The sequence below is a fragment of the Babylonia areolata genome, chromosome 10 (genome assembly GCF_041734735.1).
Source record: "Babylonia areolata isolate BAREFJ2019XMU chromosome 10, ASM4173473v1, whole genome shotgun sequence".
Classification (NCBI taxonomy): domain Eukaryota; kingdom Metazoa; phylum Mollusca; class Gastropoda; order Neogastropoda; family Buccinidae; genus Babylonia; species Babylonia areolata.
Window position 1 is genome coordinate 36,485,831 of NC_134885.1, and position 24,508 is coordinate 36,510,338.

General features: G+C 40.8%; 1 protein-coding gene across 1 annotated transcript; it reads left to right on the forward strand.

The window, feature by feature from the left end:
- The first annotated feature begins 180 nt into the window (after positions 1-180).
- LOC143286573 (uncharacterized) lies at positions 181-11,705 on the forward strand. Its single transcript, XM_076594189.1, has 7 exons — positions 181-1,492; positions 2,863-2,982; positions 3,932-4,004; positions 5,440-5,518; positions 6,264-6,330; positions 9,304-9,452; positions 10,758-11,705. The coding sequence occupies exons 1-7, from the start codon at positions 296-298 to the stop codon at positions 11,023-11,025; spliced, it is 1,953 nt and encodes a 650-aa protein (XP_076450304.1). The 5' UTR covers positions 181-295; the 3' UTR covers positions 11,026-11,705.
- Positions 11,706-24,508: the final 12,803 nt, after the last annotated feature.

Consider the following 24,508-nt stretch of genomic DNA (forward strand, 5'->3'; position numbering starts at 1 on the left):
ATAATAATGATTATTATCATCATCAAAATTACATTTTTATCGTTGCTGCTGCTGTTTCGCAGCCCTGGAATGGAAAATGTTTTGTTTGTCTTTTGAATTTGTGGACAACGCATTCCTACTTGGTTTATTCTCATCCAGTTCAGCTCTCTCCTTCCTGTCACCGGAAAATTCCAGCCGATTTGTCAAGAAACACTTCCTTCTCACAGTCGAACTGCACGAGCTGCTAGTGTGAGCATTCAAAATCTGGACATACAATATTGACATATTACTGTGTAGGTTCCTTTGTTCTCACAAAATGTCGAAGAATGATAATATTAATATTAACGACCATTCAGACAAGAAAATGTCTGCTGCGAAGAAGATTTATAACGTGAACCCAACTGTTTCAGAAACCGAAACTAGCCCTGCGGAGAGTGAAACAGCTTCTAACAGTACAGCAGCATCCTCAGTCAACAATTTGAACAAAAAGAGTGACAATGACGACTCCCAGGACGACGACAAGCTATCGAAAGAATGTGATAATGAAAGGGAAACCGAAGGAATGGACGAAAAGGTTAGCGAAGAAAGAGCTGCTTGTGGCTGTTCAGCATCAAGTTCGCCGACACTCGCGAATAACAGTGCAAAAGCTAGTGACAAAATACGAGACGAAAATGAAGAAGAACGAGGAAAAGAAGGCAATGAATCACCTCCACAAGCTTCAGCCAGTGCAGCTGAAGAACCTGTGGACACCGAAAGTAAAGAGTCAGAAGTTCGGACAGAGACCACAGTGGAATCACCAGACAGACTAAAAATGAACATTGCAATGGGCGAAACACCAAAACCACAGTCTGTCACAGAGGATTCAGAAAGTCCAATGAACATTGCAATGGGCGAAACACCAAAACCACACTCTGTATCAGAGAATTCAGAAAGTCCAATGAACATTGCAATGGGCGAAACACCAAAACCACAGTCTGTCACAGAGAATTCAGAAAGTCCAATGAACATTGCAATGGGCGAAACACCAAAACCACAGTCTGCCACAGAGAATCCAGAAAGCCCTTTGTCAACGGATAACTGCCCAAATGTACAAGCTGATGAAGAGAAAACAGAAGACAAAAAGGAAGCCTGTGTATCAGGAGAGAAAGATGCATCAAAAGAAACAAATAAACAAAACACAGAATGTGTGGACGAACCAGCAGAAGTTGATAAACACACCGACAAAGCGATTCATGATGTTTGCCCTGATGAGAAAGGAAAATCAGACTCAGAAAATGAAGAGATTAATGTTGATCAACTGGATGTTACAATGGAATCAACACCCGAGAACTCTCCATCGAGAGACGGAGATAAGGAAAGTAAGCTGAGTAACGTTGACAACCAAAAAAGTCAGAGCAAAGTGAATGACTCTGACACTGATGCTGAAAAGAAAGAAGAAAAGAATGAGGACAGGTCAGAACTGGCGACAGGTAGCCGAGCTGAAGGTACCAGGAGGAAGGAAGAGAAGTCAAAGGTAAGTGGCTGTTCCAGCATTAACAGTTTTTCTTTCCTTTATTCTATTCATTTTGTTGTTGTTATCAACCATCTGTAATCAACAAAAATATATTCAAAGAGGAATACATTATACAAAGAGAAAATGAGGGGGAGGCGATGTGGGTGGGGGGAGAGGGTGTGAGGGGGGGGGGGGGGGAGAGAGAGAAATAAGAAAACCAACAAGCAAGCAAAAGAAGAAATATGCATTGACAATGTGCATTGTTAATGTTATACTTTTGGAGCTGATTAAACTAAAGTGAATTTCATTCATGACAATTAATATTGTTACTGTAGGTCCCCATGCATGCATGCTGTTCCAGTAGTAAAGAGTGCTGCCCTAACTAGAATTCAGTGGCTGTTCAACTTGCTCACTTTTTACATACTTAAGTGATAGAATTTCTGTACTGAAATAAAGTCAGTTCTTGTATCTGTTTGCCTGTGGTGTTTATTTTATTTTTGCTTATTTTTGTTTCCTATTCTCAGTCTGTACGTATCCCTGTGTCAGGCATTTAAGCACAAGTTGTGTCACAACAAAACAAACAAGCAAAGGGAGAAACATAAATTGATAATTTGCAAAAAATATTAAACTTAAAAAGATTTTTTTGTTTGTATACCATTCAGTGATAACTAACATGATATATTATGTACAAGAGGGAAGAAAAATTACATATTACACAGATTAAGGAAGATAAAGAAAACAAACAATAGCATCAAGTTGAGACATTAACATACAAAATCTATTGTTGCAAATGGATTAAAGGTATGAGAGTTCGATTTGCAAATCAAGATTGTAAAAACAGGCAGGTTACACAACTCCTACGAATATGTCGAGTTCAGTGTCAAATCATTACAATTAATTATGTTGATTAACTGTCTGTCAAAATCTATATATATGCCATAATATGGTACTGGCCAGTATATATTTGTGTGTGTGTGTGTGCGTGCGCGCACGCACAAAAAATATGTTTGTTTGTGACTTATTGTGAGCGTGCACATTCATATATGTGTGTGTGTGAGTGTATGTGTGTGTGTGTGTGTCAATATGTGTTTTTTGTATTGTGCTTGCAGATGTGCAAATGTGTGTGTGTGTGTGTGTTTGTCTCTGTGTGTGAATCAGAAAACAGTGCATTTTAGGTTTTTGAAGGGAGTATGTGCCAGTATGTGTGACAAAGTGCAGTTTATTTTTTTAAATAGGCCCAGCCTACAAACATTTCTCCACAAAGATCTTCACTTTTTTGTGTATTTGTTTGTTTATAATATATTATTAATTATTTATCAGTTTCTTTAGTCATTCGTTTATTGTGTGCTCTAACCTGTCTGTTTTATGTATAGATCTCTGATTCTGTCTAGGGTGTGAAGAAAGAAGAACACAAAAACTTGAAACCATCCAGCTTTCTCTCTTCACGCACTGTTCATAGCAGGCGACACTGGAGTGAAGACGACACGCAGACGTATCGTGATGGGTATCCTGTAAGTGTTTTCTGCTTTTTAGTTCACCAGACTGTGAGACACAGATAACTTTCAGTAAATGCAGGAAATAGATAAGTGACTACATTATTACGTTTGCTGGCATATGGAGATCTATGTCGAAGGTGCCATTCACAAATCAAACCTCAATCTTTTTCTTCTTTTTTTCAGCCACGTTAACACACTGCCCTCGACCAACACTCAGACAAGTAACAGAGACACCCTGAGATGTCATTTGGGGGAAAATTATTTATGAAAAAAAGAAGTTCATTGGTAGTTCTTTTTTTGTTGTTGTTAACTTGTGTACTTCACTATTTGTTAGAGTGTATTATTTAATGATTTTTTCCCTAAGCTCCTAGATTTTTTAATGGTAGAAGTACTCAGCAAGTTTTTGTAATTATTTTGTTTGATAGGGTTTTTTAAAGTTTATGCTTCTGAAGAAATGACAGGCGTCAATCAGTAAAATACATAATGCGAAGTTTATATGCAAATCAAGTTCCAATATTAAAGTGGCAGTAAATAAGAGGATGTCAATCAGATAAGAACATAATGCAGAGTTTATGATATATATAAATCAAATTCCAGAATAAAGTGGCAGCAAATGTTTACTTGAAGGATCACTAACAGGATGGTTGAGTTCTTTTAGTTCACTTCCGACAAGTTTTGTGTATGTTACGGGGACATCTGTTGGGACATTCCATACATTTCCTTTTATTTTAATTATTTAATCAGATGGTAGAGGGTATGACTATGAGTTTTTGGAATTGTTCAAATACTGATTAAATTTATATTTTAAAAAAGAAAAAAAAGAAAACTGAAATTGTGTGGAATGGTGAAAAAAACAAACTACAAAGCCCAATACGAATATGACTTGCCATTTTGTGCTTGCTTTGTGTGATATCAGCCACATCTGTCAGTGTTAGCAACACTCATACTGGTGTCTTAACAACAGGGAAAGATTGATTTCCCAGAACTGACCAGGAACCTGGACTTCTACCAGGGCAAGATTAGGTGTGAACCTCATGGTGAGTGAGTGTTTTCTTAATTTTGATAAAAACAAACATTTTTGCTCTCCTTTTTTTTTTTCTTTCTGCCCCTTCATTAGCGTCAGATTACCATGGTATCATTCTTATGCCGAACACTTGGTGCAGGGTCATGGCCAGGTTCATTGTGTTTGTGTCTCCTTCTCTGTCTCACTCTCTCTCTCTTTATATGTATACTGTGTGTGTGTGTGTGTGTTTTATAGTATGAAAATATCCTTAGAAAAACTACTGAATTTCAACAGTGTGATTGTTAATAGAAGTATGCTTAAAATGAAAGAAAAACAAAACGAAACAAAACCAGTAACAAATCAATAGCACAAGTGTCCAGGTAGCAATATCTATCTGATGGCACGTTCTTGCAAAAAGATGAAATATTTGGTTCTCAGACTCCATTGCATTCGGACATAGATCTTTTAACTCTTTCATCGTCAAGTTTCTGTGTGAAAAACACTCCCCAAGTATTTTAGACTTGACGCTCTCATTCATACAAATCAGTTTGTGTCAAAACAACATGGTGGACTTTTTCACTTCAGACTCAGTCAAGGAGAGAAGGTTAGTCAATTTCCTATGGCATAGGAAAGTTGGCAACAGCTGTAAAGCTTTGTTACAATGTGAACAAGAGAGGCAAGGCCTTCAAGACTCACTCGTGATACACTTTAAAAAAAAAAAAAAAATCGTTAAAATGTGTTATGTATTTGTTATTATAAAGCTTCGCGTTAAAAAAAGGGGGGGAAAAAAAGAAAAAAAAAGAGTCCTAACCAGATTCGAATTAAGTCCCCTAGCATTAATTACAGAGTAATTTCCCTTTTTTACTATCTGCACCAAAACGTTTGCAAAATAAATAAAACTTCCATGCTTAGCAAAAGAAGTTCCTGTTTGAACAGAAAATGATAAATAATGACTGCTCATGTTGTTGGGTCAGAATATCAGATCAAAGTGCCAAGTTTAGAGAATACAAAAAATTTAAATATAACAGTAAATGCAGTTTCCATATAATTAGGCTTCATTTTTTATTTTTTTGTGCCCATCCCAGAGGTGCAATATTGTTTTAAACAAGATGACTGGAAAGAAATGAATTTTTCCTATTTTTATGCCTAATTTGGTGTCAACTGACAAAGTATTTGCAGAGAAAATGTCAATGTTAAAGTTTACCACGGACACACACACACACACACACACACACACAGACAACCGAACACCAGGTTAAAACATAGACTCACTTTGTTTACACAAGTGAGTCAAAAATGGTCAGTTTAACATGACCTCTCAAAATGGCAGTGAACTGGTTGGTTAACGAGTCATCTATGGCAGCAAAAGAGTTAAGGATACACACATGCACACATGCAAGCATGAATGCTTGCACACTCATAGTATGTTTTCTGTTATTGTATCAGTGCATGACCTTCTGTGTATGCAGGTGACTACATTGACAATATTCATGATCTCTGGTGGGATGACTATGATCTGTTGGAGACTCACCATGGTTATATCCAGTGGTGAGTTACTCCCCTTGTCCCTGTGGGTATGGACACATATGAACATCCTTGTGGGTTTTCTTTTGTGGGTTTTTTTTGTGTGTGTTTTTTTACATTTTGCATTTTTTTTCTTTAATGTGTTTTATTTTTGATTTTTTGTTTTCTTTAATGAAAAAAAAAAATTGTCAGTTGTCTTCGCACAGTACCATTTTGGCAAATTTGGCAGTCTGTCACTGTCATCTCTTCTTTAATGAATTTGGTTGGGTTTTTTGTTTTTTTTAGCATCATCTTTTCATTTTTTTTTTTATAGATGTTGGCATGGCAGAGTTTTCTCCTTTTTATGTTTATTTTGGTATTTTAGCATTTTTCCATCATTGTACATGTTGAATAGTGTTCTGTCTTTTCTCCTTGAATATTATATATATTTTTGAATTCTGCCTTTTCTTCTTGAATGTTGGTTATGGCATTCTGTCATTTCTACTTTAAATCCATAAAATCCATGTGAAAAAATGGTGTGTGTGTGTGTGCACGCACATATTTCATGAGCCTGAGTATACGCAGTATTGTTCATCACAATGTCTTAGTTATGTAAATTGTAATCTGTATTTAGATGTTTTATCAAATACAAAAATTGAAACAAAAATTTAAAGAAAAGAAAAGAAAAGAAAAAAAATTCACTTAAAGAGGAGTTGTTACTGCTTTTCACAGGATCTTCCATGTTCCTGTTACTGACTTCCCAGCACATCACTCTGTTCCTGTTCTGCAGGTTGTTTCCTATTCGCGAGAGTGGGATGAACTGGCAAGCACAAGAACTGCAACTTCATGAAGCTGAGGTAAGAGATTCCGATGGGTGTTGACATGGACACTGGACAGTTAGTTGAAATCCCATGGCTGATTGATGCTGGCACCTACAGTTAAACTGAAATCTGAATTTACATTGAATATGCGTCTCTCTCGCATCGGTCTCTACAGTCACAGGCAACGCTGCTTGGTCCAAGCAGACAGCCCACTTAGACATTAGGTCGGGTATACTCTATCCATGGTCAGCCATGACCGAAGGAGGCCTACTACTACTACTACTACTACTACTACTACTACTATGCGTTTTGGTAAATGTGTTGTGCCAGGATTGTGAGTCTGCACTAAGTGTTCAGGACTCACATCTTTATGCAGGCATTCAGTGCCTCTTCTGGCAGTGTACAACAGGCAATTGGAGTATGGAGGATTACTGCAAAAATAATCTTTTCGTGTCCAGAACAAACATTTCCAAATACACAACAATGTCACATAAAAGTTGAGAAAACACAAATGTCTTTTAACTCCAAAAGTATAACTAGGCAATATTTGCAAATCTAATCATCTTACTTACAGCTAAAATGACTTTTTTGCCTCCTTTGAGCATATTATTGGGACATTCCATTATAAAATGAAACTCATCACCAATCACAGACATGTTAAAAACCTTACAAAACCGTAACTCTCGTGGTATGCCTTTGTGTCTCCCTGTTTCTATTTCCAACTTATGATTACTACTTCGAAATCTGAAGAAGCTGATAACATAATTATCAGGCATTTGACATATATTTTTCTCTACCAAATCCACTTTTGAAATTTCGATAAAACAAACATTTACTACTCACACAGTGTATCTACACTTACAGCTTAAGTTCAGAGATTCTGTTTCAGACCTGGAGAACCGGGTTTGAAAAATAACAACATCCAAAGCTGTGACTCTGGGACTGCCTTGGGATGAATTTTGGCCAAAAACTAAACTTGCGTTTTTACCAGCCACAGTATCAGTATCAGTAGCTCAAGGAGGCATCACTACGTTCGGCCAAATCCATATACGTTACGCCACATCTGCCAAGCAGATGCCTGACCAGCAGCGTAACCCAACGTGCTTAGTCAGGCCTTGAGAAAAAATTTTTTTCAAAATAAATAAGTAAAATAAAAATAAATAATAATAAAAATAAATAAAATAAAGAAAGAAAAAATAACAAAAAAATAAAATAAAATACATAAAAAAAACACATAAAAATACTACTACTAATAATAATAATATTTAAAAGGGGCAAAATCTTGATTAAGTCAACTCTAGGTGAGGGCACGCACACACACACACACTCATACACACAAAACATTAATAAGCTAAATGTAAAACATGCAGACACACACGTTCACACATACACGCACATGCATAGCAGATATGCAACAACACAGTGGTGAAGTGGTTAGCATAGTGGACTGATGACTCGGGGGGAGGGGGGGGGGGATGTGGGTTTGAGACCCAGCAGAAGGGGTTTTCTTTGTTTGTTTTCTTTTCTTTTTCCCCCATGACTAGCTTCTACTCAGAACTGAGTGTGTCATGGGCTTAAATTGGAAGATTGGGACCACACAGTTGTGTGGTTATCCACTGCACAGATGTGCCTTTCAGACTGTTGCTCAGATTTCCTGACTGACAGTGACACTAAAGGTGTCTGTATCTCTCAGCGTGAGTTGAAAATGCACCCAGCTGAGGTATGTGCATGGTGATACAGTTGGCAGCTGTAGGTATCTTTTTCATTCGTCGTTCTGATAGCAGTGAAGTTTCAGTTTCAAGGAGGTGTCAGAGTGTGTGGACTGACCCATATACACTGATGACACACACAAAAAGCTGCATTTAGTTTTGAATCAGACCCTTCAGATCGTTATGATGGAAGCCATAATCTTGAAAAAATTTGCATAAATTCTCCTGAAAGTTTGTATGCATGAATTCAGATCCAGTGATTTTTTTTAAATTATTTTTTAATATATTTTTTTTCAAAAAGGAAAGTATTGTTAACCTTTGGGAGTTTCAACAATGCCTTAAGGGCAGATGCCAATAGGTTGTTAAACACATCACGACAACAATGTCTGTGAAAAAAGACCATGCAGAATGTTGTCGACATATTTTTTCCTGAATTGGTGTCAGCTACAGGCAAAGGTCCAAATGAACAGATTTGGGTGGTGATCTCGGTTCTGGATTCAAGGATTTTGAAAGGAAAGGGTTCTAAACCATGTGGTTGATAGGGGAGGTAATTATATTACTGGGGTTGGCAGCTTCACCATGTTAGATATAGGGGAGATAATTACATAACTGTTCAGCATTGGAAGTTTCGTCACCATGTGGGAAATATGGGCAGTAATTACATAAGTGTTCAGTGTTTGCAGGATTTTTTAAGCATGTGGGAGATGGGGAGGTAATTATGTAGTTGTTCTATATTATCTGTTCAGTATTGTCAGTTTCTTCACCATGTGGGAAATAGGGGAAGTAATTACATAACTGTTCAGTATTGGCAGTCTTCAACGTACTGGAGATAGGGGAGGTAATTACATAAATGTTCTGCATTGGCAGTGTCTTCAACATTCGAGAGGTAGGGGAGGTAATTACATAAATGTTCAGTATTGGCAGTTTCTTCAACATGTAGGAGATAGAGAAGGTAATTGCATAACTGTTCAGTTTCTTCATCATGTGGGCAATAGGGGAGGTAATTAATTACATGACCGCTCAGTATTGGCAGTTTCTGCAGCATGTGGGAGAAAGGGGAAGTAATTGCATAACACCAGGCTTGGCAGAGGTACGTACTCAACCTTCTTATTCAGAATACTTTTAAGAAGAGGTTTTTATTTTTGAAATTTTTTTTTTGCATTTACTATTTCTGATCAGGTGTTTGTTCACCACATGTTTTAAGGTTTTAGATAGGCTCTCTGCGGCCATGTGGTTTGTAAGCAACAAGAACGTACAACGTTTGTGATGTAAGTCTCATCATTATCTTCTTCTCTACCAGGTGATCCGGGCAGATGAGGCGGCGATGAAAAGATTCAAAAAGTCCTATGAGATGATGCTGAACTTCTACGGCATCCATCTGATCGACTCTGAAACAGGGGAAGTGGAACGAGCTCGAAACTACAAGAAGCGCTTTGAGCACCTCAATTTGTAAGTTAATGATGATAACAATGGGAATTTATGCAGCGCCTGTTCTCTAAATATGACTGTAGGTGCTTTGCAAATATAGGCAAATATGATTACAGGTGATGTTTGGTAACAACAAGGAGTGTGAGACTGATGACATACTAGACTTGATTATACTTTGTGCCAAAATTTTTCCTTTACCAATGTAAAATACAAAGCGTCTCTCCAGTTTCTTGTTTATGGACAGTGTGTAAAAAATGAATATTTAACAGAAGAGTATACAGCTAAGATACATATGCAGTATATAAAATTTCAGTACAAGTGGAGCATACCTATATCACTTTGAATGTTTCAACAACAAAAAAATAGATAAAATAATAGATAAATGAATAACAACACATGCAAGCATGCATGGAAAGAGACCCCACCAAATGAAGTCCTGGTATCCAAGTTGTTGTAATTGAACTGGAAAAAAAGCAGTCAGAACTATCAGAGATTGCACACGTTTTCAACAGTTCTAAAATGTGTCCCAAACCCTCCCCCCCCCCCCCCCCCACTCCCACCCCGGCACCCCCTCCCCCACCGCCCCCTTCACTTCCTTTCTTTGGCATGACTTTGGTGTTCTCATGGCACCCCCCTTTTCCCTTTCCCACGCCACGCCCACTCCCTTGATCACCCCCCCCCCCCCTCCTCCCCCATGCTTCACATGAACTTTAAAACAAACAAACAAAAAATTTGGGTTCATGTAACTAGTGGTGTACTTCCATGATATCAGCATTTGCAGAAGAATCTGGGTCTTCATATCCACCCACCTTTGCTTGTTTGAAGTTGACCAAGTTTGCCAGTTCTCAGCTCTGTGTGTGTGTGTGTGTGTTTGCGTGCGCGAGCTGCATCGCTTTTATCACTGATTAGATTGGCAGCTGGTCAACGCTTTGAGCTGCAGATCACGCCATATATACCACATCAGGACAGTCTGTGTTCTTGTTTATGCATGATAGAAAATTCTAATATTTTTTCTATACATACATACATACATACTTATAGATATATAGATATATGTATGTGTAATAGACAGATTGATAGACAGATATAGCTATATAGATGCATACATTGATATAGATATATATGTATGTGTATATATATATATATATATATATATGGATATAGATATATGACATCACATACACACACACACACACATATGTATATATATACAGTGTGTGTGTGTGTGTTTCTCCCTCCCTCCCTCTCTCTTTCTTTTCTACTCCACCACCTGCCACCACCACCTGCCTTTCCTCTCACTCGACTCTTACCCAACGCTTGCTGCAGCTCCATGCACAACAACCTGCGCATCACACGCATCCTCAAGTGCCTGGGGGAGCTGGGCCTGGAGAGGTTCAAGGCGCCCTTCCTGCGGCTGGTGCTCTACGAGGCCATCATGACCCGCCTGCTGGACCGCACCCTCCGGAGCTGCTGCGACTACTGGATCGGCACTGTGAAGGACGACGTCGAGAGGCAGAGCATCCACGACTTCGCCGAGCAGCTGCAGCTACAGGACGAACAGGTGTCCGCGAAACGGGACTGTTTTGCTTTGTAGTGTTTTCTTTTTTGTTTTGTTTTTGGTGTTGTTTTTTTGTTTTTGTTTTTTTTGTTTGGCTGGGAGATAATAGAATCAGGGGAGGTTGTAGTCTTTGGCTGAGATACAGACTGCAGTGATTGTCTATTTGGCTGAGATACAGACTGCAGTGATTGTCGTCTTTGGCTGAGATACAGACTGCAGTGATTGTCGTCTTTGGCTGAGATACAGACTGCAGTGATTGTCGTCTTTGGCTGAGATACAGACTGCAGTGATTGTTGTCTGTGGCTGAGATACAGACCGCAGTGATTGTCGTCTTTGGATGAGATACAGACTGCAGTGATTGTCGTCTTTGGATGAGATACAGACTGCAGTGATTGTCTATTTGGCTGAGATACAGACTGCAGTGATTGTTGTCTGTGGCTGAGATACAGACTGCAGTGATTGTCGTCTTTGGATGAGATACAGACTGCAGTGATTGTCGTCTTTGGATGAGATACAGACTGCAGTGATTGTCGTCTTTGGCTGAGATACAGACTGCAGTGATTGTCGTCTTTGGCTGATTGTCGTCTTTGGCTGAGATACAGACTGCAGTGATTGTCGTCTTTGGCTGAGATGCAGACTGCAGTGATTGTCGTCTTGGGCTGAGATGCAGACTGCAGTGATTGTAGTCTTTGGATGAGATACAGACAGGAGTGATTGTCGTCTTTGGCTGAGTGCAGACGCAGTGATTGTCGCTTGGGCTGAGATGCAGACTGTCAGGATTGTAGGTCTTTCCCCCCTCCCTCTGGATGTGTTGCAGATCAGGAAGTGATTGTCGTCTTGCTGAGATACAGACTGCAGTGATTGTCGTCTTTGGCTGAGATACAGACTGCAGTGTTTGTCGCTTCTGGCTGAGATACAGACTGCAGTGATTGTCGTCTTTAGCTGAGATACAGACTGGAGTGATTGTCGTCTTTGGCTGAGATACAGACTGCAGTGATTGTCGTCTTTAGCTGAGATACAGACTGGAGTGATTGTTGTCTTTGGCTGAGATACAGACTGGAATGGTTGTATCCTTTTGCTGAGAGAGAGAGGGAAACAGGAGTGATTGTGGTCTTTGGCTGAGAGAGAGAGGAGTGATTGTAGTGTTTGGCTGAGATGCAGAGACTGGGGTAATTGTAATCTTTGGTTTAGAGAGAGACAGAGACAGGAGTGATTGTTGTCTTTGACTCAGAGAATCAGATACGGGAGTGGTGTGTAGGCCCACTGAATTCAGTGAGTATGTGTGTATGTGGGTACTGCAAAGAATCAGTGTGTATACGTGTCTAAATCACCTTGTGGTGAATAGACAGTAAACCTTTGAGAAGGCGAAGGAGAATAGCACAGGAGTGATGTGATTCAAAGACATGTGTGTATGTGTGCTGTGTGTACTCGAGACTGGTTGAGATTGTGTGTGTGTGTGTGTGTGTGATGGTATGATTTCAAAGATATATAAAAAGTGTGTGGTGTATGTGTGAGATTTGGAAAAATAAAATTTCTAAATATAATCTCCCTCTTTCCATATTATATATATATATATCTATATATAAACTGTGAGTGCATGTGTGTGTGTTAGTATTATCAAGAATATGTATAAGAAGAAAGAAAGAAAATGATAGCAGATGGATTGATCTTCAGATCATGACGAACAATTTGGCATGTTTCAAAAATGGAACAGCTGCTTGCCTTTATGTGAGTGTGTGTATGAGAGAGAGAGGAAGAGCAAGCTCTTTATATCCCCCCCCCCTCACCCCCACCCCCCCACTTGGGGATGCAGGGGGGCTTTCAGTATAAATAGCATCCCCGCCTTCTGGAAATTCTGCGCTTGAAATTTCCTCTTTTCTATCTCTCTTTGTTTCTGCCTTTCTTTTTTTTTTCTTCCTTCACTGTTGTCTGCTTTTTCTGACTTCCCAGTCCGTTCCCCGTTCTTTTTTCAAGCAAGCCTTGACACATTTTTTTCTCATTTCTGCAGTCTATGATGTACTGTCTGTGCTGCTTTGTTCTGGTGATTAGGTGGTGAGATTGTAAAGGATGGGCACCAGCTGTCCATTCTGCAGTGTTATTTGCCAGTATGGCCTTTTTTTTTTTAAATGTATTTTTTGTTTGGCTTTGAAGTATTGTTGTTTTTTTTCTTTTTTTATGATTTTTTGTAATCTGGAGATGATGTCATTCGGATGAGACAATAAACCGAGGTCCCGTGTGCAGCATGCACTAAGCACACATAAAAGAACCCACGGCCACAGTAACAAAAGGGTTGTTCCTGGCAAAATTCTGTAGAAAAATCCACATCGATAGAAAAAACAAATAAAACTGCATGCAGGAAAAAATACAAAAAAAATGGGTGGCGCTGTAGTGTAGTGACACGCTCTCCCTGGGGAGAGCAGCCCGAATTTCACACAGAGAAATCTGTTGTGATAAAAAGAAATACAAATGCAAACAAACAAATGAATTAAGTGGAATGGCTGATGTCTTCAGCATGGCCTGGTCTTATTTGCCCTGATGAGCTAAATGGTTGGGATGCTGTGTCATGAACTGTATTTTGTGGGTTTGTCTTAGTGGGTTTTTTTTGTTTTTGTTTTTTTTGTAGATGTGACAGTTTTGTGTTGATGCAGTTGAGCATTTGTATGGTTTGACAGTCCTGATATGGCCCTATGCAGTCTGTTGGACAATAAGCAACAAGAACAAGAACAAGCCCTTTATTCTATAAACTTGAATATTTGTTTGTTTTGAAATGAACATGATATTCCTCAGAAGATATGTGCCATTAGAAACAGCAAATGTTCATCAGTGCATATACTCATAAGCGAGAACTTAACTAAAATTCACAAAATGGACAATTCATGGGGGAAAAAACTTAACACAACCTCTGGAGCAAGAGGTAAAACATATCATTTATTTCCACACGTCATCCACAGAAAGAAAAAAGGCAGATTAGAAGATGTTGCCAGCCGTATTGATGCATGGTATAAAAAAAATTAAAATCCAGCTTGTATATGTGTGAATGATATGTGTATATGTGTGAATGATGATTATTGTGTCAGTGGAGTGATGGCCTAGAGGTAACGCGTCCGCCTAGGAAGCGAGAGAATTTGAGCGCCTTGGTTCGAATCACGGCTCAGCCGCTGATATTTTCTCCCCCTCCACAAGACCCTGAGTGGTGGTCTGGACGCTAGTCATTCAGATGAGACGATAAACCGAGGTCCCGTGTGCAGCATGCACTTAGCGCACGTAAAAGAACCCACAGCAACAAAAGGGTTGTTCCTGGCAAAATTCTGTAGAAAAATCCACTTTGATAGGAGCAACAAATAAAACTGCACGCAGGAAAAAATACAAAAAAATGGGTGGCGCTGTAGTGTAGTGACGCACTCTCCCTGAGGAGAGCAGCCCGAATTTCACACAGAGAAATCTGTTGTGATAAAAAAAATATATAAATAAATTAATTTTTAAAAAAACATTTTTTTGTGGTGGGAAGTTTTGGTCTTCCTGGAAAGATGAGGGGTGAGCTTGGCAGTAGGAGTGGAGGTAGTCAATGTGGTGGGTTTGTAATGTGTCAAAGCATAAACTGACTCAGACTCTCAAACAAAATGTTGTTTTGCTTGTGGAAGAAAATGTTCAGTTTGATTGCTTTGTTGCTTACATATGTGATCAGATTTATGATTCTTTTCAATTAAAAAAAAAGAAGAAGAAGAAGAAAAATACTGTGCTGGGAAACAGTTTACGGTCAACCTGAAAGAAAAAAAAGATAAAGCTTTTTTTTTGAGAAAAATGTTTATCGAGAGATAGTTATGAAGGATTACCGCAGACATGGACTCCTTGATGTTTCAACTTGGCAAAGTCCACCAAAATTAACGATGCCAGTATAGATGTGCCTACTGTCCTGATTTGTCCGTATTAGTTCCAGTAAACCAACAAAAATGTCATGATGTTATGAAAATACTACTTATATGTGTCCATTCCACACACACACACACACACACACAAACACACACACACACACACACCACACACCACACACACACACACACACACACACACACACACAAACACAAACACACACACACACACAAGAAAAAAAACACAAAAAACATGCAGTTAATTTCAGATCATTGCAATGACAGCTGGGACATGTATTCACCAGCATTCTGTCAGAAGTGGAAATTCAGAAATACTTCCCAAAGAAATGGCAAACCAACATAGCGTCGAGAAAGAGCACGTGTGAGAAGAACCCTGAAAAGTGATGAGGATGTTTGCAGAACACTGTGAACGGCAAATCAGTGTGAGTGTCATCTATAGCTGTGCAATAACTCAGAGCTTTTTTCTTAATTCTTATTTTTCTTGTTTTTAGAATTTTTTTCTTTTGTGCATTTTTGTGCTGTTCTATGACTACTGGCAAATGTCGTGTAATGTTGCTGATAATTTTGGTTTAGTATATTCTATGACTACAGGTAAATGTCGTGTAATGTTGCTGATAATTTTGGTTTAGTATGTATTTCTGGAGGCAGTAGTACTGACAAAGAAATTTGTTTTTCTCATCTCTCTCTCAGTGCGACATGTTCCTTGTCTGGCTCATGCCGAGTCGTAAAAGAATGGCTTGTTTGCTGAAATGAGCGTATGATTAACATGTGTGATATTGTTCACATTGTATTGCACTTCTTTTGGCATTTGAACATAAATCAGGTTTTCTTGGATTTTTTTTTTTTTTAATTTGATAGTTGATATGCTAAAAGTCACAGATGGAAAGAATGAAGAAATTGATGAGGGAAGGAGGAAGAGAGAGAGAGGGAGAGGAGAGTGACTGCGGAAGAATGTACATGTGATGCGTTTACTTCAGAGGGATATGAATTCATAGTTATTGATAATTTGTTGCCCCAGTTTCTTGCATTTTAAGTTAACATTAGAAGTAGAAGCAGTTTTCCAGTTCTTGAGTGACCAGTAAGAGCAGTTGTGTTTTGTTTTGTTTCATCAATTTTCTGTACTGCACATTAAAAACAATAGCAAGATCATAGAATCCAGTAGGGATAATGCACTAAAAGATTGAAGAAACAGATTTTTGGAAATATGCATGCAAAAAGTGATTGTTTTGTGAAAGGAAAAAGTTTTGATAATTGCTTTTGTATTAAAAATTGTTGGGAATAATATGTATCTTAAAACATTTTGAACATTAGTGTTACGTGAGTGAAATAAGGATTCTCGAAAGTAGTATGTAATGAAAGAAACAGGTGGAAATATGAGAGGAAAGGGTGATAAATTAGATTTCTGATTATAGTGCACAATATGCAAGGATACTGAATGGTCCAAATGTGTGGAAGAAATAGATTTTTGAAAAGATGAAAGAGAGGAAAAAGCATGTCATAAATGTCAATTGGAAGAAATGAAGAAGCAGATTGTTGGAAATGAAAATTGTGTGAGAGAAGTTATCAGAGTGTTGGGAATGAAAATTGTACAAGAGGAGAAGTTGCTTATAGTTACAGAATAAGAATTATCGTGACTTTCAAACTCTGCACTGTGCTGGGTGGTTATTATATATGGCATTAACATTTATTCATGTGCGCAAAACACTTGGATTTAAACTTTTAGTTTGATATCATTGTGCCATTGCACTTTGTTGGGTCTGTCCAGGATAGTTTTTACAAGGGATATTACTAGTGTACAGCCTGTATATGTTCATCAGTTATATGATCAAAAGAGAAAAACCCTTAAAAATGTACATTTCTTTGTAAACTGGCTTATAGGTATCTATGAAATGGCAGTCACTTTATTAGACATGTTTCACTGAATGTTTGATTGATTCATGGCTTCATTTAAGTATTTTTGGCATGGGGTTTTAGAACAGGAAAGCTGGGCCTGCAAATCGTAATTTAGGGAAATAAAAAGGAAATGCTGCTGCTTTGGTGATACTGTAGTGAAGCTGACACTGCTCTGAGTAATGAATTATGTTGAATATTGTATTATGTAGTTCTGTCTGGTTTGGAGACATGAAGATGTCTGTGACGCTCTTGGGACTTCAGAGGAAACAAACACTTATAGGCATAGATTTATCATTGACTGAGATATTCTCTTTTTACAGAAATGAAGACAAATGTATGTATTGTCCTGTGGTCATTATAAGATCTGATGTTTCGCTCTCATATTCTATGCTGTCTTGGATTTATATCTGAATAGAGAATGTTACCTTTGAAAATACAATGAAACAGATTTGAATTTATTCTCTAATCTTCATGGAGACTTTGTGTTTTGTTTGTTAATGGTTTATAATAAAAAAATGAATCCATCATCACTAAGAAGAGAGAAGGAGCACTTTTTATTCTTTTGGGGGTGGGGGTGGGAGAGGGCACTGTTTTTATAATATTTTTGTTCTATTCTGCAGGATATTCAGAGACAAAAGTACAAAGTCTATTTGTCGATGTTCCACCTTTATGTATGATTATTTTCCTTTGTGATGTGTTTGTTGAAATAAAGCCTTTTCTGACTTTTTCTTTTTTTGTTTTGTTGGTATTATTATCATTTTTATAATTATTGTTTATATTGTTATTATTATTACTTCATTTATTTGTTTTTCTTTTGCTTTGATTTCAGTATTCTTTGAGAACCAGTTGCAGTTGTTTAGTTGTACTCAATTTTCTTTAGGTAAGGGTGTGATTGTGTGTGTGTGTGTCTGTGTCTTTGTGTGTGTCTGTATGTCTGTGAGTGTTTATATAAACACTGCATTGTCAAAAAAACAAAACAAAAATAGGAAAACATTATCACTGTAATACTACTAATAATAAATTTTCTTTTTCACATACACAGTGCAATTGCCAACAAGTAGAGGTCAGTCACCGTTAATGTTAAGTTTGCACCAAACATTAACCCTTTTTGTACTGCTGACAAGGATACTCATCAGTGAAGGGCTCTCACTTCACTGGGATAATTAAGACAGAGCTCACAGGTCAGGGTGTCAGTTACCACTGTGAATGGTGACTTTTTCCTCGTTGGATTGCACTTCTTTTGGACAAAAAAAATCAATCAATTACACCCTCGACTAGTACAGAAAAGAAGTAGCTGCTTTTCAAACTCATGCTCCATTGATCCCATTTCACTTAGATTCAGAATTCAAAGGGTTAAGGTGTCAAGAGCAGCGTTCCAAAATGTACCATGACTTGTGAGAACCTACCCTTTCTTGCCGCGAGGTAGTTTCAGTTTCAGTTTCAGTAGCTCAAGGAGGCGTCACTGCGTTCGGACAAATCCATATACGCTACACCACATCTGCCAAGCAGATGCCTGACCAGCAGCGTAACCTTAGTCAGGCCTTGAGTTAAGGAGGTAAGGTAAAATCTACTACCTGTTTTGCATTTGTTTTGTTGTGCATGTAGGTCCACTCCTTGCCCTGGCCACTCGCTTTCTCGCCACTAGCGTGCAAGTGTGCTCAAACACGTCTCGGGTTTCAACACTCACTGGAAACAAAATATGGAGAACAAGACATGCTGTATCAGTATCAGTAGCTCAAGGACGCATCACAGCGTTTGGTCAAATCCATATATGCTACACCACATCTGCCAAGCAGATGCCTGACCAGCAGCGTAACCCAACGCGCTTAGGCCTCGAGAATTTTTTTTTTTAAATAAATAAATAAATAACAATAGATAAATACATAAAAATACTACTACTATGAATAATAATAATGTTTATAAGGTGCAAAATCTTGATAAAGTCATGAAGACATGCTGTACTAGAGCTGAACGACCACAGATGGGTCCAACACTTAGAAGAAATCTTGAACCGGGTCCCCCATCAAAAGCACGTACCAAGCCTTTCTCGATCACTTCCACAGATATTTCACCAAGAGTCCAGCCATTGGACAATGAAGTGAACACCAACTCACCCAGCTTAGGTTGAAATAGCTAAGGCTATCAACAACTTGAAGAAAGGCGAAGCGTGTGGGTGTGAGTGTGGATGTATATGTGTGTGTGTGTGGGGGGGGGGTGGCTGGCTGGTGGGGTGTACGTGTGCACGTGTATGTGTATGCCGTGTGTGTGTGATTGGATTGGAGCGTGCTAACGTGAGGTGCATTCCCCAAGTATACTATTCAAAAAAAGAAACGCAACAATGTTCAGAAGGCAATGTGATAACACTGCACTATAGTAATGGGTATGGCTTGTATACGATTACGCTTGTCAAGTGACTTGTAAGCAACAGGCATACACACGCAGAGCATGCTGCACGTGCAAATCCGAAACTGACTGCACGTAGCTGGCCTGCACGCTCGACGTCCGGTCAGAGGACCTGTCCTCACAAGGCTCCTCCGCTCAGACCGCCTCCAGTGGACCACCGAGCATCGCTTCTGGACTCCAACCCGTCACTGGAACCACGTGCTATTCAGTGACGAATCACAATTCCTTCTGCAACGTCACAACAGGACACGATGAGTCTTCCTAAGTATGAACGAACGCTATGCAGGAAACTGCGTTGACCAAGCACCTGCTCGTGGTGGTGGGGGTGTGATGGTCTGGGGCGCAATCAGTGACAATGGACGTGGTCAACTGGTGCGAGTTGACAGGGCTCTGAACGCCCAGCGCTATGTGGCTGATATCCTGCAGCTTCATGCTCTCCCACTTTTGGCCGCCCCACACGCCGTGTACATGCAGGATAATGCCAGACCACACACGGTACATTGTAAGTATATGCAGGCCTTCCTGGCTGTCAACAATGTTAACACGCTGCCCTGGCTCTCACTGTCTCCAGATCTCAATCGAAGTCAGCACATGTAGGATGAGCTGGACAGACGGCTCCGAGCCAGGGTCAACGTGCCGGAAAACTCGCAGTATCTGTTCCAGGCACTAGAAGAGCAGTGGCATGCCATCCCTCAACAACTGATCACCCATCTCCAGATTCATGTCCCACCGGTGCTGAACAGTCATTGTTACCCAGGGCGGTCACACCCCCTACTGATTCTGACTTGGCTCACTGGACAGTTACTGTCCAGTTACAGCACATTTGAAACAGAATGTAATGTCAAAAGAACAACCTTCACGGCGTAACAATTTGGACATTCTCGGTTCTTCCGTTATCTGTCTACAATTTTTTTTTTCCGATTGGCAAAAAAAATAAAGATCAATTCGATGTAATGGGTTGTTGCGTTTCTTTCTTCGATCAGTATAGATGGACCATTATGCAGGTGGCAACCAAACAGTTATCGAGACACGAAGGCGGGACGGTAAAGCACCTGTTATGTCTGTCACCAACTGAAAGTAGTGATGAGGGAAAGAAAAGTGTCGCGGGGAACGTCTGCCAAACCAATAGTCTACATGTTGTTACCTAATACAAGTGTCGAATATCTGCCAGATATCCTCAGTACATGTTGTTAACAATTCATTTACACTGGCAGCCAGCTATTGTCCGTTTTGCTTGTGTTGACACGGGGTTTATTAATCCAGCTGTCAGTCGCCTGGATCAACACAGAATCTCTCGTTTGTATTCTGTCACGGCGTCGGCGTCAGATTCATAGTATTACAAAACGAAATACTACGCGTGTGTGTGTGTGTGTGTGTGTGTGTGTGTGTGTGTGTGTGTGTGTGTGTGATCAGTATCAGTATCAGTGGCTCAAGGAGGCGTCACTGCGTTCGGTCAAATCCATATACGCTGCACCACATCTGCCAAGCAGATGCCTGACCCGCAGCAGCGTAACCCAACGCGCTTAGTCAGGCCTTGACTTGTGAGAGAGAGACAGAGAGAATAATTAACATATGACAGTAGTCACTTCATGGAAGGAAGGAAGAGAGAGAGAGAGAGAGAGAGAGAGAGAGGCTGGTTCTTTCGGCCCGATAAGTAATGCTAATAAATTGCGCGTAGAAGACAGGCGGGCCTGAAGCCCGAACTGACGCAGAAACAGGCCGAAATGGTAGCACAACGTGGACCAATCCGGTAATCAGACGTTCACAGCGCGTGCAGCGGCTTGCTTTGGGAGACACGTGATGCGTTGTATAAAAACCAAACTCCAAACAAAACCTCGCTCGTTCGGGGCAGACTTGTGCTGCGTGTTTCACAGACAGCAATACATTTTAATGTGTGCCTGCTCGTGTGCATTTTGTTATCAAGCAATCTACCGTCACATCGCTATCGTTTTTGCTGCAGCAGCCTGCATTTGAAATACAAGGCTGTTCAAACAGGACAAATTAAGAGAATCACTAACCACTGGCTTCAACTGACATTCCAAAGGGAACTGATACATTTCCAACTCTGTTTTCATGGCATATGGCATGACTGAATATTGCTCTTGAGTGCTCTCTTTGACGATTATGTACTGGTGTGATAGATCTGTACGATTCGTAGTCCTCAATGCTTTTATTTCATTTGACATTATTCATACTGAAAGAAAGAATTTGTAATGCTGAAAGAAAACAAACACTGTGGTTAGTAAAAAGAAGAGTCTGCAGCCAGCGCGGGCAAAAGGATCAATTTTGGTTAAAGTTCATGAGGTGAGGTTATTCACGGTTACCTTGGAGTTTGGTTTGACTTCAGTGCAAAGCAGTGCTGGGTTGCTGTGTGGTGAAAAAGATCAAAGATAAAACTGAGAAACTGCCTTAAATTCAGTCTCGTACTTGGAATTTAGAAAGAAAAAACTGTGATCTTGGTACTGTGGTGTTTGAGTTTTGGAACGTGTCAGTAAAAAAAACGTTACTGAAGATTCCATTCTAACACGATCACAGTTTGGTGATCATTGATTATGATCATTTAAACCAATATTGTACTGCCGGACCGGCAAAATAAAAGGACTAATAGACTGATAAAACCTTCACATTACATCTTCGACCCCAAAGTCATCGTCAACAACAATTTACAAATGATAGTGGAAGATATAAAATTCATGCGATCTGTCAGTCTAATCATACCGCCTATTATATTAGAAACTTGATTCATTTGCCTGAAGAAGAGTTTGTGGTTCGATACGTCGCCGGCTTCTTTTATTTCCATGTAAGTCCAAGATTCTGTTTGTCTGCCTCTTACTGGTCCAGTTATATCAGTTGGCGCCGGTTTTTCGCGCCAACGAAGAGAGGCGCGTTTGTGACTGGACATAATGTGTACGTGTGTGGCTGGACAGTAGGTGCAAGTGCACGTGTGTGGCCGTGAACAGAAGGTGCAAGTGCACGTGTGTGGCTGAACAGAAGGTGCAAGTGCACGTGTGTGGCTGAACAGAAGGTGCAAGTGCACGCGTGTGGCTGGACAGCAGGTGCAGGTGCACGTGTGTGACTGGACAGTAGGTGCAAGTACACGTGTGTGACTAGACAGCAGGTGCACGTCTGTGACTGGACCGCGCTGTTGTCGGCAGCAAGATGGCCATGCCGCCAGTCCTCAGCTTCCTTCTTCTCTCCGTCGTCTCTCTGTCAGTGACGACAGTGCAGACCCACATGCACAGAGCGCTGACCTGTGCCGAGATCTGCAACCTGATGCCCATCAAGTTCTACCGCTCCATCCTCTGTTTCTCAGCTCACTGCATGCCCAGGGGCCACCACCACGTTCTGCACTGGATGAGGAAGAAGTCGTCGGATAGTGGCGACGGTGCGGCCTCTTCTGGAGGTCTTCCGATGGATGAAGCTAATTCTTCACTGGCTGGCGGTGGTGGTGGGGATGACGGCGTTTTTAGCTCTGCTGGAAACTTTGCTGCCGCCTCCTTACTACCGGAACATGTTGATGTTGCCCTGCAGAAAAGTAGGTATACAGGATCTGATGACTTTATTAAAACATTGACCGATGCAGACAAAAGTGACATTGTGAACCTTTCAACACACCTGCCCCCATCACTTCAACGTCTGCGGACACCTGCAAAGGTTCCTGTCCCTGCAAAGGATCCTGTCCCCACAGAGGATCCTGTCTCTGCAAAGGATCCTGTCCCTGCAAAGGATCCTGTCCCCGCAGAGGATCCTGTCCCTGCAAAGGATCCTGTCCCTCAGGTGATCATGAAGAACGCAACGCGTGGAATCCCCAAGCAGGATGCTGGTGACATCGCTGAAGACAGCGTCCACCTCTCTCGTGATCCACCGCCCACCTCTTCCCTTGGCCAGCAGAGAGGTAGGCCTGCCGTTCCCGCCCCAGCGGGACACGCGCAGATGGCACGTGTGCGCGGTGTAATTGAAATTGGTTCTTTCTTCGATCTGAATTAGTAAGGATTGTGTCGTGTGAACTCGCCGCACTGAAGCCCGGACATGGAGGAGGCAGGCACTGACACAGAGTCAGATGGTGCAACCGCCAGAAACGAGTCAGATGATGTGGAGTTCATATGCAGACCCTATACCCCGTTTAGTCACACCCTTCTCTCCTCCCAACCCCCCTCGCCTGAACTGAATTCAATTATCTGCTTTTTTTCCCCTCTCTCCCATGCAGTTGGTCCGTTCATATATTTTAGTTTCTATATGTTTGTTTCCCAGAATTGTTATTCACGCCAATGGTGTATCTTCTTCCTTTTTTTTTTCGTTTTTGAATTGTTTGATTTCCGCTATTATTCATACCAGTTCGGTTAGTCTGCCGCATCACATGTGTCTCCATGGCGTTGTATTTGAAGGTCCTTCATATCTGACGAAAGTGTGTAGTGGTAGATGAGATGTGTTTATCGGCCTGTTGGCTGGCGTCCTTAAGGTCAAAATGTTCATGGCTGGGGTCTTGGTTCAGTGAAGCTTGCTTTGTTCGAGGGGGTGAGTCCTGGGCGTCTGTAATGTCTTAGTGCGAGGTCCGTCTGGCGTTCTAAGGGGGAGTTCTAGTAGTCGAAAGGGAGGTGGGGTGACGTCCTGGCTGATCTTCTGGCGTTTCGAGAGGGAGTCCTTGAAGTCAAAATAGGAGGTGAGGTGAAATCCTGGCTGTTTTTCTAGCGTTCCAAGGCAGAGCGGGCGGGGGGTGGGGAGTGGGGGTGGGGGAATCCTGGCTGTCAAAAGAAGGGTGGGGGTGGGGTGAAGTCTTGGTTGTTCTTCTGGCGTTCCAAGGGGGAGTCATGGTATTCGAAAGTGAGGTGGGGTGAAATCCCACTGTTTTTCTGGCATTGCAAAGGGGAGTCCTGGTTGTCCAAAAATAGGGGTTGGGTGAAGTCATGGATGGTCTTATGACGTTGCAAGTGGGAGTCCCGGTTGTAAAAAAATGGGAGTCGGGTGAAGTCCTGACTGTTTTTCTGGTGTTCCAAGGGGGACTGGGGGGTCCTGGCTGTCAGAAAGGGAGGTGGGATGAAGTCCTGGCTGTTCTTCCAGCGTTCCAAGGGGGGGTGTGGGGGTGGGGGGGGGGGGGGGTCCTGATAGTCAAAAGAGAAATGGAGTGAAATCCCGCTGTTTTTTCTGTCGTTCCAAGGGAGATTACTGGCTGTCAAAAGCGGGGTACGGTAAAGTCCTGGATGGTCTTATGACGTTGCAAGTGGGAGTCCTGGTTGTCAAAAAAATGGGGGTGGGGTAAAGTCCTGGCTGTTCTTCTGGCGTTCCAATGGGGAGTCATGCGAACCTGTGCTGAATAGTTGAGTTTAGTTGAGTTT

Coding starts and splice junctions, on each gene's coding strand:
- LOC143286573 (XM_076594189.1), top strand. CDS start 296: ATGTCGAAGAATGATAATATTAATATTAACGACCATTCAGACAAGAAA. Junction 1,493..2,862: donor GGAAGGAAGAGAAGTCAAAG/GTAAGTGGCTGT, acceptor GATTCTGTCTAG/GGTGTGAAGAAAGAAGAACA. Junction 4,005..5,439: donor GATTAGGTGTGAACCTCATG/GTGAGTGAGTGT, acceptor CTGTGTATGCAG/GTGACTACATTGACAATATT.